Below are 15,783 nucleotides of genomic sequence, written 5' to 3'. Positions count from 1 at the left end.
CAGGTCATCTATATTGGTAGAAAAGCATTTTTTGTCCAGCTTTGCACATTTTCTGCATTTTTGAATGATGTGATTTGTTGTTTTCAACTTGAGGAGCCACAGTAACCAGTGTCATGAGCAGTAAAGCTGTAGCATTATTAATCAAAACAATCACCTTCATGGAGGAGCGAACGCTTGGTGACTGTTCTGCATTGAGCTAGGCTTTATACTTAAGATGGCAACTTGCGGCATGTTACAGAAGTAACAATGTGTTTTATTATAAATAAAATGTCAGAAAATATTTAACTTTATCACTCTACTGAATCTGCTAAGCCATAAAAACAAACAAACCAATCAGCTAACCTCCTTGACACAGGGAAAGATCAAATCACACAAAAACAGGATATAAATATGATGTCCTTTATTACCTGCAAATAACTGCACACTGTCATCATGTCAGAATTCAGCCTTTTTTACAACTATACCATGAAGCAGACCTGAGCAGTTACATATGACTTCTGAAACCAGTGTCAGCCTCCAGGAAGATGAACCCCTGAGAAAAATCTTCACGTTGCACCTTTAAGAGATTTCATTCTGAACCACCAGGATTTACACGTGGGGAGAAAAATGCAATACATTTGTTAATCTGAGGGTGTCTGCATTATACACTCCAGTTTCTGAGCTGGAGCCTCATTGTCTTCAGTGTGTTGTGCTCTCGCTGACTCCACCTCCGAGCTGGCCATTAGCGCTGACTCCCTCTGTGTGAGCCGCTCAAGGACCAAATCAGCGGTGCTGGAGAGACTGTGCTGCAAAGACAAAGGGGAGTGAAATAATGAGTGTCTGCAGGGGTGACAACGCTAACGTGTGGATTAAGATATTTATTTTTCCACAAGCAGATCATGGTGATTCTTTTTCTTTGGAGCTTAATATGGATGCTTTCTCATTCCAGCTGCTCAGTGATGAAGAATAGCACTTGAATCACAAAAGCTCATTCTGAAGGCGAAATCCAACTAAAATCATTAATGAAGTCATAAACGTGGGCTAAAAGCCACATGAAATCATTTTCCGTTTAAAGTTTTGCAGCTGGCAACTCGATGTCAGCTCAAATACTTCTTCTTAGCTTGAGTTCAACAGGCAGTGACCATGAGGACGCTACAGTACCATGACTGTCACACAGGGTTCAGCTACAAACCTGTAAGATGTGCAGTCCCTTCAGTGTGAGAACAGCCAGCTCTCTCAAACCATCTGCAGTTAAATCCAAGTATATGAGGGACAGCAAAGGACTCTTGAAGCTCCGTCTCCACTGCAGCTGAAACTGTCCATTTTGTCCACTTCCCATGGGCTGGAATTTATAACACAGCAATTCCTGCATTATAGAAAAAGAGGATTTATATATAAATCTATCATTTTAAATCAAAAAACAAAACCTATAATCTTTCCCTTTCAATCATACTCACTTCCTCCGTACCTACTTTGCCACTTTATTCATGAGCAGATCTTCTATATTCTTACAATCAGAAAATCCCATGAAGACAGAAAGCTGTTAGTGTATCCTGCTAACGATACGGTGCCTATGTTTCATTTATTCCTCTGAGCCAGCGAGGTCCATTTATATTCAAAAACTATTAAAAACAGATCAAGAAGTCACAACAATGCACCGGCTCATATCTTCCTTCTTTGCTGTGAACAAACAGTGCAGTTTGTTTTGAGTCAATCCCACACATCCACAGCATCCTGCTGGTGAAACTAATCACCAGAGTAGAAATTATTTTTCTACAGCTACAAGTAGTAATAAATGCACTCCTTTTTTCCCAGTTAAGACCTACAATAAGTAGCATTTCCATGAAATGACTGAGCCTTTATCTTAAGTGGCAAGCAGTGAAAAAGATTTGTGTTCAATGGCAACCATCAATCATGGAGCTAAGGGCTTCAGGCCAAGGGTTTAAGTATTAAGAGATGGATAAATACATTGACTTTTATTAAAAAAGTAAAATAAATAAATAAAATACAGACTATCCATTAGTAAAGGTCTTACCTGTCCATATGTGCCCAACAGCACCTCCTTCTGCCCATCAAAATCCAGATCGATGACCAGAGCACAAACTACTGCGTCCCACTGGTCACTTTCCAAGAGGCATGTGGTCTGGGACAAACCGTCCTTTAGGACATCTCTGCAATAAAAGACATGCAACAAAAAAAACTACAATTTCTTCGTCTTCAGAGAGAAAGCAAAACTGCACAAAACCAGTCATTTGTCTCTGACCTGTACACAACTGCCATCTCTATGGTACTGGCCACTAGTAGGTTATAGCTTTCCATTTCCACACCTGGAAAAGAAAAAGAAATGGACAATCTTGAGGTGCGCTGCAGATTCACAAAGTGAAGCAGAGATCAGATGTAACAGAGGAGTATCGTACCGGCCTCTGTGTGGAAGCTCAGAGGGAACAGCAGCACGGTAGAGATTGGACTGTCAAACTGGACCCGCCAGCTCTGCAAAACCTCTGACATAAACACACACAGACACAATACTGAAAACACAAATACAGAAACACACTTGGAGTCATCAATGATAAAGCCAAAATGATGGATAGACACACCCATAAACTTAATATTGCATGGACGTAATTAGGCTTTGGCTTCTTTTAACATACTTCAACAAATCTTTAATAGAACTAGACAACTTTTTATTGTAGAGAGCATTGTATGGTGGAATGTAACCTATGTTATGCTACGTGTGGGAAAGAATCTCATTTAAGATTTTAAAGATTTATAGTCAAGAACTCTCACTCTGGTCTTGATGCCAAGTGTCATGTCTGGGGAAAACCAGACACCTCTCACCACCTTGCCAATACCATCGCTACAGTGAAGCATGGTGGTGGCTGCATCACGCTATGCAGCAGGAACTGGGAGACCAGTCGAGGGAAAGATGAATGTATCAATATACAGAGCCATTCCTGATGATAGCCAGAGTGGTCTGGACCTCAGACTGGGAGTAGATTCATCTTCCAGCAGGACAACAACCCTAAACACAGCCTCCATAACAAAGGAGTAGCTTTGGGTGAGTGGCCCAGCCAGAGCCCAGACTTTAATCCGATTGAAAGAGAATGGAGAGATTTGAAAGTGAACCGACACTCCAACCTGTTGGAGCTTGAGCGACTCTGTAAGAAGAATGGGAGAAACTTCTCAAAAATAGGTGTGCTAGCTTGTAGCTTCATACTGAAAAAGACTTGAGACTGCAATTGCTGCCAAAGGTGCTTCAACAAAGGACTGAACAAAGGCTGTGAATACTTACATGTACATCCATGTCATATTTTTGGTTTTTCACCTTGTGATTATGGAGTATTGTGTGCACAATTTTGAGGTGAAAAATGAATTTCATTTATTTTTGGAATAAGGCTGTAATGTAACAAAATGTGTAACAAGTGACGTTGTGAATACTTTTCGGATGCACTGTATGTTCAGCATTCCTGCAGAGAAGCCGGGAGTTCAGTTTGACTAAGTCAGTGGTGGTTAAGGAATCATGAGACAGTCGTGTGATGGAGCGACTCTAAGAGGAACGTTCAAGTACGTTCCACTCGCCTCACCTAGCTCAGTCTGGCTGACCACAGCTAGCCCAACACAGCCATTCTGACAGCCAAACACCGAGAGCCGCCGGCCTCCAGCTATGCTCTGTATATCCATCCATAACACACTGCACAGAGAGAAGGAAACAAAAACGTGTTTACAGATGATGCGTGTGTTTTTTTCTCGTATCGATAACAATGAAAGTATTTACCCAACTATCATAGTTTGCTTCCAAGAAGCCAAACGTTCTTGTCATTGTTAAAGTAGACACACTTGTTCAGGCTTTCTGGAAGTCATTCAAACTTTTTCTTTGGACACTGGCTACTTTTTCCCTTTTTTCAGAGAAATGCTTTTTGTTTGTTAAGCCGTTATTATTATGATGCTAAATAAACAACAGCTTGATTAAAAAAGGCACCTAACTCAAGGGACGAATCTTTGCTTTCTACACATAATAGACAACTTAGTAAAAAACTAATTTTAACTTGTATCATTAGACAGTTCGTTACTAGCGGCCCATCACAAAAAATACAAATTGCTCCCAGTTCATTAGTTTAATCTTTGGAAAATTTCCAGAGATGTGCCTGACAGTTTGACGGGCATAAAATTATATTTTTGTGCCAACGAGGTGATTCCCAAAGAGCTACAGTACTGGGAATAATTATTTGGCCTCTTCCTGATTACTTAGCTTTGCGTAAATCTATCATACTTAAATGTTTCAAATCATCAAAGGAATTTTTATATTCAAAGATAACCCGAGGAAATGCAAAACTCAGTTTTTAAATTATGAATTTAATTTATTTTATGAAGAAAAAAACTATTCAAGCCTACCTGACCTGTCGGAAAAAGAAAGGAAAGCGTCTGGCACTCTCGGAGTAATTTGGGTAGGCTGGCTGGGTAGGAAGGTTCCTGCTATTGCGGGTTTTTTCTATTTGTTAATAATGGCTCTCACTGTGATTTGCTGAAGTCCCACATCTTTGGAAATTTCTTTTTTACACTTCCCAGACTGACAGATATCAGTGACTTTGTTTTTCATCTCTTGCTGAGTGTCTTTAGGTCCTGACATGATGTGCTGCTTTTTCTTTTAGAGCTCTTTTTCACAGTAAATCTATTCATTTCATTTTGTTGCCTGGTGTATAACAATGATCACTTTATGAGTTTTAGTATTATCTGTATTTATTTGTTTCTCGTTAAATCATTATTGTATGGGAGGTGTCAGGCAGGTATTACACAACAAATCCAACATTTTTTAAAGGCACTGAGCAAAGAACAAGACCAAAAACTGAAGACTTTCCCCACACTGAGGGTGTGAATGCTTGTCTGTCTCTCTGTGTTAGCCCTGCTGCAGGTTGGCAACCAGTCTAGCGTGTAGCCGCATCTTGCCCTATGGGAGCTGCCTCAAGCCTCGTCGTGACCCTTAATCGGATAAGTGGAAAAAGAATGGATGATAGATCTGAAACATGTGGGACTTGTCTCGGTCTCATTGTTCAACTCTCAGTGTTGCTGACTGTTATTATATGCACCATCCTCTTCGTAACTTCGTATCTTAAAACATTCTTTCCACATTTCCATGCTTCCTTCGTTACTCAAACTTCAGTAAATGACACTATAATGACATTATCGTTCTTGTGTATAGTAATAGACCTGCTAACTGAGTACAAACAAACTGTACAAACAGTGATCAGAACAGTAAGCTGGATAATGTGGGAAATCATGAATCTGATTAACAGAGAAACACATAATGCTCATCCCTCATCAAACACAATCAGCCCAGCGGCCACATCCAGAGAGATGAGAGCTGAAGGGACTCACTTGCTGGGAAGCTGCTGCAGCTCGGGGAAGAGTCTCTCCACTGGCTGCTCCTCAAACTGATGCAAGGAGGCGTTCTGTTAGACACAAGAGAGTCAGGCTGAATGCAACGCTGATGTTTGCATGATCAAAGTAAACATCTTCAGACATACAAAGTTACAACAGATTACAATCATATTTTATCTCCAATGCTTCCTGTAGTATTAGTTCTGTTGCATGCATCTATATGGTTTCATTTTAAATTTTGGAAGACGATTAGGATTTTTTTTTTTTTCACAGTTTTGGAACAAAAATCAGAATTCTGACTTTTTTTCATAAAATTCTTTTAAAAAGAATTTTTTTTAAATGATTTTTCCTGTCTGATTATATTCAGGTTCCTGTGTGAACACTAAAGCAGGGTTTACTTGCTGTGATCTTTCCTCCTGTTCATGCTAGCCATAACAAAATCCCTTTATTATGTGCTTCCAGTGGAGGTGACGAGGAAGAACAAAGCACAGTTCTTGTTTTCTGCTAGTATGAGGCTTCAGAAGTATGACTGAGACAAATCCAATGGCTGTTTGGTCCAACACTCCCTCTGGAATTTCCAGGGATGGTGTCCCTGCTGAGCTGCAGTGGAGCTTAGACAACACATAGAGTGGGTTTCACAGTAAACAGGCTCTCACTGTGGAAGACATTTTTATTTTTGGCTCTTCTGAAAGGCTGAAGCCAGATTTTACTTTATGTTTAACAATATTTTTAAAGAAAGATGTTTGAAGATTTTTTCCCCACAGCTTCCACTGGGAACACAAAGAGAAGCCATCCAACCGTTTACTTTCTGATGGTTAGACATGAGAGGTGATTCCCAACTCTAATGTCTGCAATCCCCTGCTTAGTCTGCTGCTACCGTGACTCCACATAATGGATAAAGGGACTTACTAGAGAATACATTGATACACAGATGAGAAGGAGACAAATATTTTAAGTTGTCATTAGAATGCACTGATCTGGTATTGTCTCTGACCTCCTTGTAAAGGTGGATCCTCTGGTCATGACCGCTTAGCAGAAACACCGTCTCACTCCCTCCTTCAGCACACTGCACTCTGACAGACAGAGGGAGACAAGCTCACTCACATGATAAATGGTAAATGGACTGGTACTTATATACTGCTACCTCGATATATTTCTACTTAATTTGAGCACTAAATGCTTTCTACTTCGAGTCTCACTCACCCAATCACACATTCATACAGCATCTATCTATACCTAAGCATTTTAATTGTACTGGTACTTTAACACAGACAGAAGGAGCCAGGAGTCAAGCTACCGACACCCTGACTGGTAGACGGCCTGCTCTACCTGAGAAAAACATTACATTTACTATCCAGACACACACACACACAGTCTGTACTTAAACTGCTCAGTGACTGAGCACAGCCATAAAGACACTAAAGCCCATTCATGAATATTCCTGTACCAGCTCATGAAAAATGATGGACTCCAGCTGAGAAACTGAGTCAGCCTGCAGAAACATGATGATTCAGCACAGCAATAGGATATAAAATGTGGTAACAATAGATTTATCAGTACTTGAGAAAAACATTAAATATTTAACAGCACTGAAATCTCAGTTGTCAAGTAGCTAAAGTTGTAATGCTACCAGCCTGGAGTTGTGTTTCTGTATTCTGTAATGATTGATAATCATATAAACGGACCACAGTTCTGCAGAATGATTACTGTGCATGTATTTTTTATTTACTTTTAATTGTTTTCCATGTATTCTTGTTTTAAAATGTCTACAAAATGTGTGATTTTTTAGCAATTTTGTGAGCTATTTTTAAGCTAAACTGTCCAACATGAATCTAATAGACTTGGGCAGGACATCAGCTCACCTCCTGAATGTGAGCCAGGATGTATGTGTGTTATTCCTCTGCTGTCTGTTTCTATGATAACAGCAGGGGAAGCACACAAACAAGCTTCTGCTCCCTCAACTAAAGTGGATTTTCTTCCTTGCTGGAATCCCAAACACAGGTGCCAGCATCATATTGATCAGCGTGTCATTTCATGCTGCTTGATTAGTCGGAGTACGTTGCAGCAGCGCGTACACTCAGACACTGTCAGAGTTTTGGCCATTAGAACTCTGAACTCTTTCACTATGTAAGCAAAAACAGCATGAGCAAAGACATCACGAATGTCTTTTACATGAGTCATCTTTCACGTTAAACTGCCAAAAATCACATTTTGCATATCCAGCTTCAGTGTGAAGCCCTTACAGTCACCACCTGTATTGTGCCTATTTGTCTCTTAGTAATTTCTGATTGACGCAACAGCCCAAAGGAGATCGTCATAACCTGCAGCAGGAGATCAGGAAGAGCTCGGTTTTCTCTTTTAATTCCTGGTTAAAACTATGTGGCAAAATCTGCAAGGTTAGTTACCATGGTGACTATAGTCAGCAAGAACTATCTTTGTACAGCAGCAAACTTACTCTGTGTGGTAAAGCTGGAAGGGCGTGAACTGCAGCTCCAGATTCAGGCAGCTCTCTGTTCAGAGAAACACGACATGATCAGGACATGTCAGAGAGAGCACAACACATACGCAGACAATGCATCGCTCACGTGCAATAGAGTCCAGGTTGAACTCTGAGCCAGGTTCATAGTCACAGTAGATATTTAGGAATGGAGTGGCTTTGTCCCCAGAGTCCTGCGAGGAGATCAGCCATGAATCAGTATGCTTCTACCATGGCACAGTTCATACTCTGATTTTAAAGTTACAATACCTTAATGAAGGTGATGCCCACCACCAGACCTCTCTTGGGTGGAGACTTGATGAAAGCATCGATTGATACGATCTCTGCATCAACTAGATAAGAAAACAGAGTCAAACCTTTTCAGCACTGAGCGACTACAAACAACAACGTGCATCATAACAGAATTAACATACGACCGTACACCGACAGCTTCATCATTTATTTCAGACTTACAGAATGATTTATCTTGTTTGTTTTTTCTGAAATAACAGGATAAATATTCAGAGAAAATGTTTCATTATAAGGCAGAAAATCTGTTTTGTTGCTCTGCGCTAATGAGAGAGAGATGCTCTCCTTCATGAAGTGAGATCTATATTGTTAACTTCCACCAATATCATCTACAGTCATCAATATCATCTCAGACCCTTTATGTTTATTTGAAAACTTTTTTTAGAATACAAAATATATTCAGCAAATACACTGTGATGTCATTTAAAACGAAAACAAAAATGTATGCCCTACGCAAACTCTACAGACTAGAAGAAGAAATGTAAAACGTATATTAAAGCAGTAAATATTCAACATCACCATTAACATAAAGAACACATTCATGTATCAGTTCTGAATAGTTCTTCACCACCCTTCACACCATTTATATGAAACGCAGCAACACTTCCTCTTCTGTTGTGAAAGTATTTCATTGATCATATCACAATGCCTTCATTTATTACCCGATTCACTTATTAAGCTCCCTGTACCACTGTATTTAAGTTTGATCACTATGGCCACTGATTATTGTTTTTATTTTGTTTTTTTCTGTTTTGTTTGATTTTCTGTCATTTGTATCTTTTTAGTGCTGTTACATTGTATTTATTCATACTGTATCCCAGCGGTCCCCACCCTTTTTTGCATCACAGACCGGTTTATGTCCGACAATATTTTCACGGACCGGTATTTAAGGTGTCGCGGAAAAATACAACAAAATAAAACCAAAAGAAAAGATTTATTAATAACACACTGGAAAAGACCCAGGGAAACCAAGTTTACGATAAAAACGTTAAAAAAATAATGATAAAAACCGAAAAAAACCCTGAAAAACATCAATTTTACACCCGGGCCTCAACTCTCGCAGCCTGGTACCAAACGACTACGGACCGGACTGGACTTGTACTGGTGCGTGGCCCAGGGGTTGGGGACCGCTGCTGTATGCTGTCTCAAACCGCATACAGCAGGAGAATATGTATACTCTCCTTTATTTACTCTGTTTTGTTGAAGGCTGGTTTTAAAGTTTTGGCTTCTGTGACACAATAAATTCCAGTCTTCAGCATAAATCAACAATCTTATCATTTTATAATAATATAGAAGGGATGCACTGATTGGGCGAAGGAAACAAAAAATCTTCATTACAATAACTGTTTCAAGTCTTCATCCTACTATCTGTGACATCTAATCTCAACAGAAAACCACGGGTGAGCTGAAATAATAAACATGACATGAGTCAAAAAGACTAATATCAGACCATATTTGTGCATTCCTATAGGTCATTCTGAAATATACAATCTGTACAATTGTTTAGTTGTTGCTTGAAGTGTTAAACTTCTGTAATTTTACGTGAGTAAAATATTCAGTGCACGCAGTTTACGTTGAAACACAGTCTTTCTATTGTGTTGTGTAGCTTCCTTACCTTAAGGACGAGCTCTGTAGCAACGTCTATGTGCACATATCTGAGTACTTGCACAACAAAGGAGTAAAACAAGAGTTCTTTCCAGTCCCCACCCACTGGGGCCCCTATAGCTTCATTTTAAGTCGTCTATTGGTTGTTAAGGGGGGGAGGGGATAAAGTCTGTCAGACCTCAGAGACCCCAAAAACCAGGGGCCCCAATCATTGAAGCTGTCTGTTTCTATGTGGCTTTTTTGTCATGCAAATTACTTTTTAGCCACTTACTTCCATTCACTCTTACTCCACAAGGACCATCTCATCACATGCTGGAGTCCTGACTTAACTGCAGCAGACTTCTGTGCTTTGAACACGTCTGCTGTTTACTGCACAGTATTGCCTGGATTGTGTTTTACGGTTCAGAACCAATGGGTGACAGCAGTTACATCCTATCTGTTATGTACAGTCTATTTTCCAAACCCAGGGGTCAGTCCATAAGAAAAAGACTGTTGACACAGAGATGTTAATATACAGTCAGGTCTCTTCAAAGAGTCACACAAATGTAAGGAGTTTATAGACGACAGGAGAAGGTATAAGTTGTTCTGATCCAAAAATCTACTTTGACGGATGCTGTCTTCTATAATTGCTTTTAAGATTTTTTTTTTTTTTTATTTGATAGAAGGTCCAGGAAACAGGAAAGGAGGTCTAGGTCTAATGTTTAATGTGTAGGAAATAGTAGAAATAAACATAATTTCTTCAGTACTGAAACTTGAGTTCTTGAGCACTTGACCCGTCTTTCCCCTGAGTACCTGGGATGTAAGTGAACTGAACCTCCTTGGCCACCGGTCGGATCTTCTGCTGCAGCTCCTGGTATCTGAAACACACCACCTTCCCCTTGAGAGTGGCCGCTAACAGCTCCTGCTCCCCGGCCTGACACAGCCCGTAAATGTTGCTCTGTGACGGGAAGCGGCTGAAACTGTCCTCCACGAAGGGATACGATTCTCGGAGCATCTTGCAGGATACAAGCACAGTCACTGGTTTATATTACGATTTGTATTAAACATTTAGACTTTTCCCCGTTCATGCTTGTGTAGTGGCTGCAGAGCCCTCAAACTCCACAACAATGAGTTGGATTAAAAATGTTCCCGCTCGTTCATTTCGAAATTCAGCTAACACTCTCCACAAATTGCATATCGACGCTAAAATAACTCAGTTAATATTATTTTATTCTGATATCACATATCCTCTAACGAGTGTCTCTAAGATATAATAAACAACTTGAATAGCCATAGACAGTACGCATGAAGAAAAACATCCGGGTTTGCCCCGAGCTGCGTTCACTTTCATTGGAAATATGGGATTTAATATCTATAAGGGACTCAGGGGAGAGAAAACCCAGGCCACTGTGGACAAAACCGCTATCGGAATAATTGAAAATATTGCTATATTTTAGAAAGTAATTTTAAAGTAGATTTGTCGTTGTTCCCGTGAAATTTCTTCATTCTGTGGTCAAAACACAGCTGCCAGCTGACATTTTACGTGCATTTAAAATGTCACACATCCTTTACAGAGTGAAATCAGCCATTCTTCTTGAGGTACAAAAACGCTTAAATTGGTTGTAATTTAATATAAGCCTTCTCCCAGTTTGGTTTAATTCCTCCACTTTACTACGCCATGAAAGGCAGCGCGTGGCTTTTTTTCTTCGTGTAGTAAACGGGTGACAGATTCAGTGCATCGCTTGTATCGTGCTGCCATCTAGTGGCACTAAATCCCTCCTTTTTAAACAAGAAAGCGTGTGCTGAAGTTTTTTTGTCTGGGATTTTAATTTTCTGGTTGCATTTATTTCAGTTCTAAAAATGTCTTTTTCCACGTACACCTTTGACAATTCCTGATTCAGTATTATTATATGCATGTGTGTTTAATTAATGTTTGCTGCAACAAAACAATTAGTTGCATGAATACATTGATGCTCAACCACCAGAGGTCAGAGCTAACCCACTCATGCAGATGAAGAAATTCCAGAAATGCGTAGTGCGGTGATTAGCACTGACCTCTGCTCAAGTCCAGGCAGTGGGTTCTGCTTCCTCCTACAGTCCAAAAACACGCGTGGGTTTAAGTTAACTTGTGATTCTGAATTGGCTCTAGGCGTGAATGGTTGTCTGTGTGTTATCCAGGCGTGCGGCTTGGGTCTGTCCCAAGGGTCACACAACGATGGAACAACTTGCTCTGCTAAAACAGGCTTTCTGATCATTTCTACGGCGGAGGGTGAACATTAGAGCTCTAAACATTTAAGGATATTGTCTCACAGCATAATAAATGAGATGTGGGAACCGCCTTAGTTTACCTGCAGATCAAAGTGAAAATGATTTGATTGATGGACAGAACATGTATTTTTAGTGTGACCTGTGCGCTGTGAGCTGCTGTTCAAGCCGTCTAAAATATACTCAACAGCAGATTAGAATCATGTCGATATTTTCTGCATCACCGAATTAATGCATGCACATTTCCGCACTTCACCCAGTCAAGTTAGAAATTAGAAAGCTATACAATTCGTGCATATAACTCGTATTCCCAATCAGAGACTCGATAATGCACCTAAAACATGCTGTAAATAACAGAATAAGTGAAAAGGGGACTTCCAGCAGACTTTAAATCCTAACTCGGAACCTGCTGCAGATCAGGTTATGTGTTCAGTAAAGGTTAGCACAATGATTTAACGTTTCTTTTATGCCCGACGATTTATCTAAGCTTCAGCGTCTGAATGATTGCTTAGATTTGATCAAATGTTGGATGGCTGCAAATTTCCTCCAACTCAACGAGGGGAAAACCGAAGTCCTCGTATGCGCCCCTGATAGGTTTCTATCGCAGATAGTGAAAGCCCTTGATCCTCTCTCACTTTATGTTAAATCCTCTATCAGGAATTTAGGTGTCACCTTTGACTCGAGTCTCACATTGGATGGGCATGTGAAATCTCTGGTTCGGCGTTGTTTTTATCATTTGAGAAATGTGGCTAGGCTAAGCCCGGTTCTATCTCGCTCTGAACTCGAGATTTATTTCGTCACGCTTGCATTATTGTAATTCGCTGTTTATGTGTCTAAGCAAAGGTTCTCTGGATCGTCTGCAGGTTGTGCAAAAAGCTGCAGCTAGACTTTTGACAAAATCCTCCAAGTACTCACATGTGACACCGTTATTATCTCAGTTACACTGGCTTCCTGTTAAATTTAGAGTCGATTTTAAGATCCTGGTCTTGACCTACAGAGCTGTGCACGGACTGGCACCTGCCTACATCTTTGATCTGCTACAGCCCGATGTCCCTAGCAGGTCTTTGAGGTCATCTGATCAGGGCTTACTTGCTATAAAAAATACTAAGAGGAGGACTAAGGGTGATAGAGCTTTTGCCACTGTGGCCCCGAGACTGGGGAACTCTCTCCCCCAAACATTAAGAACTGTGGACTCAGTAGCTGTTTTTAAAAAACAACTCAAAACTCACCTTTTTAAAACTGCTTTTGGTTAATTTTTTGCCTGTTTTATTTTCTCTTTTTAAATCTTTTTATGACTTGTAATCTTATGTGCAGCACTTTGTGATTCTGTCTTGAAAGGTGCTATATAAATAAAAATGTATTTATTTAAAAAAACAAGAACAATGGGGTATCTATCTATCGTCCTCCTCCCGATCTGATTTACTCCCGAGGAATGTAGAGAAGACTAAACGGCAGGTCAAAGTCTCCTGAGTTTATGTTATTTAAAGCAAAATTGTTATTTGTTCAAACCATATAAAGTCCTCCAACCAGCATTGTGCTTTTCTAATGTAGAAATTTTAACAAACCAACCCAGGTAGGTCAAAGCATTTCACTGGGAATTGAGTGGAAGAAGAAGGCTGTGTATATAGTATACACACAAGAGAATTATTAATCAATAATTCATTTATTAACTATTACTTTTAATCAATTAGCTTAGATGAAGATGAAGCGCAGATTAGTTTGTTCTTGCCTGATCTGTAATCACATTGGTTTGAGCGACTGAAGGATGAGAAGTCACTGATTCAACTGAAAACTATTTCTTCAATTATTTCTTGAAATATTCGATTAGACCAACCAAAACATCAGACCGTCTGTTTTAAGGCACTGACTTCTCGGGCGATTTTTCACCTTATCCATAAGAAAGCAGACTATCCAGAGGTTATAAGCTGCGTCTGTGCAGCAGCATCAATAACAAACTGCTTTGCACAAACCCACTTTATTAAAGCTTCATATTTAATTAGTTTGAATCTTTATTTTGTTTTTAAGTTTAGATTTCAGTTCAGTTTGCATTAGCTTTTTTCACAGTGAATTTGCTCATTTTGTTGTTTGGTGCTTAGCAATGATCCCTTTCATGAGTTTCAGTATTATTTTTATTTATTTGTTTCTCCTTAAATCATTATTTAAGGAGAAACGGACAGAAGTTCAGAAAAGGTATTACACTGCAAATTCAACATTTTATGAAATGCTTTGTTGCGCTCACCAACTTTACCTCCCTGGCTAGAACAAATACAAAGGGTTACCTGAGGACGCTTTGTTGTAACATCTGAAATTCCTTTGAAAGTCTTCATATCATTACAACGATGAACAATCTTTAAGAAGAAGACAAGGAAGAAGAAGAAACAAGCTTTATTGGTCACATACACAATCATACAGAGTACAACATGCAGAGAAATGTGTCGTTTCCAAGCTGTGGACAACTTTAAACTTTCTAATATGGATCACAAGCACTTAGGACTTAGAAATGCATGGAAAGTAATAGTTCAGTATATCTGTGGGTAACTGACATCAATACACTGGAGCGTCCCTGTTAAAGGGTCATATGGGAGAGTAGAATCACTGCATCTATAGATGAATGCCTTACTGACTTATATTGGTTTTGTTTCAGTTCTAAGTTTGGTTGCTCAGTTTGATTTCAATCTAAATGGAGAAACCCAGAAAAAAGAATCCTCAGTGACCTTTGTCTTTGTTGTCAGATCCTTGGACAGTGTGTGTTACAGTGTCCTGTGCATGTTGTGTTGAGGTGAAGCAGATGGAGGTGAGGTCCCTCATGCTGCTGCTCTATGTCGTGATGGTTCAGAGGTGGCAATGTGCTACACCCCCACTTCTCCTAATGCCACCTGCTAATCCACCTGCAGGATTACTGTCCACTGTAATCACTCATCCTTCACTGTGACACACCTCACCTCACAGTGCAACTCCTGAGTCATTAAACACACACACACACACACACACACACACACACACACACACACACACACACACACACACACACACACACACACACACAGAGGGAGACGTGTACCTTGCTTAGGATGTTTCTTATGGCTGTAGTTTTATATGGAATGTAAAACGTGTTAATCAGGTTTACCATCACTGTGTGATTTATCACTTATTGGATTTGGTTATAATAGTGACTTTCATGCACAGTACCTGGACAAACTATTAATAAGCATCGCCAATATAAATATAAATTAACAAACCATTTGTGTTAGATATACAGAGAAAGCAAAAACCAGAAGAGATTAACAATAAAAACATGAAGGAACAAGAAGCACTCTGAGAGCACAAACCTCTCCAAGGCAGCTCACTCTATGGGCAGTACTGTATGTACTTTTAAGGGGACAGTATCGTGTTTTCATTTTGTTTACTTTGATCTTTTTAAACATAATTTAAGAAGTTTTAGTGCAGTAAAAATCAGATAAGATTAGCATGACAGATGTTACTTTGATTCCACCAACATTATGTGGGATTCCAAGATTCTTTACTTGTCACATGCATAGTCATACAACACACAGTGAAATGTGTCCCGAACTGCTCCTTGACTGCGCAAAACATTAAAAACAATAAGTCACTTTAAATAAAAAAAAATGGAAATTTTAAATTAAAAAACTGAAAATGTACAATGAATGTTAAATTGCTTTGTGCCATATTAGCACAGCAATGTACTGACTGAGCTTAAACTAAATGACCAAAGTCATGTAAACAGAGTGATCAGAGCAGGCGATGGATAGTAGGTGTGGATTTGTAAAAAACTG

General features: G+C 39.6%; 1 protein-coding gene across 1 annotated transcript; it reads right to left on the bottom strand.

Annotated features, from left to right (window-relative positions):
• Positions 1 to 385: 385 nt before the first annotated feature.
• On the bottom strand, positions 386 to 11,068 carry kptn (kaptin (actin binding protein)). The gene is made up of 12 exons (XM_005947784.3): positions 10,538 to 11,068; positions 8,102 to 8,184; positions 7,941 to 8,025; positions 7,811 to 7,865; positions 6,350 to 6,428; positions 5,353 to 5,426; positions 3,564 to 3,670; positions 2,397 to 2,480; positions 2,243 to 2,306; positions 2,015 to 2,150; positions 1,172 to 1,345; positions 386 to 785 (listed from the first exon to the last, which is right to left on the bottom strand). Exons 1-12 carry the CDS (start codon positions 10,737 to 10,739, stop codon positions 621 to 623), a joined length of 1,308 nt encoding a protein of 435 aa, XP_005947846.3. The 5' UTR covers positions 10,740 to 11,068; the 3' UTR covers positions 386 to 620.
• Between the last annotated feature and the right edge of the window lie 4,715 nt (positions 11,069 to 15,783).

This window comes from Haplochromis burtoni, unplaced genomic scaffold (assembly GCF_018398535.1).
Source record: "Haplochromis burtoni strain Fernald_Lab_line unplaced genomic scaffold, NCSU_Asbu1 Contig_24, whole genome shotgun sequence".
Lineage (NCBI taxonomy): Eukaryota > Metazoa > Chordata > Actinopteri > Cichliformes > Cichlidae > Haplochromis > Haplochromis burtoni.
Note: the sequence above shows the minus strand (reverse complement) of the source record. Positions and strands in the feature narration are given on the sequence as shown.

Excerpts from the sequence above, each read along its gene's own strand:
- kptn (XM_005947784.3), bottom strand. The coding sequence starts at position 10,739 with ATGCTCCGAGAATCGTATCCCTTCGTGGAGGACAGTTTCAGCCGCTTC. Across the intron at positions 7,866-7,940 it reads CAACCTGGACTCTATTGCAC|AGAGCTGCCTGAATCTGGAG; the intron begins GTGAGCGATGCA and ends TTCTCTGAACAG. Across the intron at positions 5,427-6,349 it reads GGATCCACCTTTACAAGGAG|AACGCCTCCTTGCATCAGTT; the intron begins GTCAGAGACAAT and ends TGTGTCTAACAG.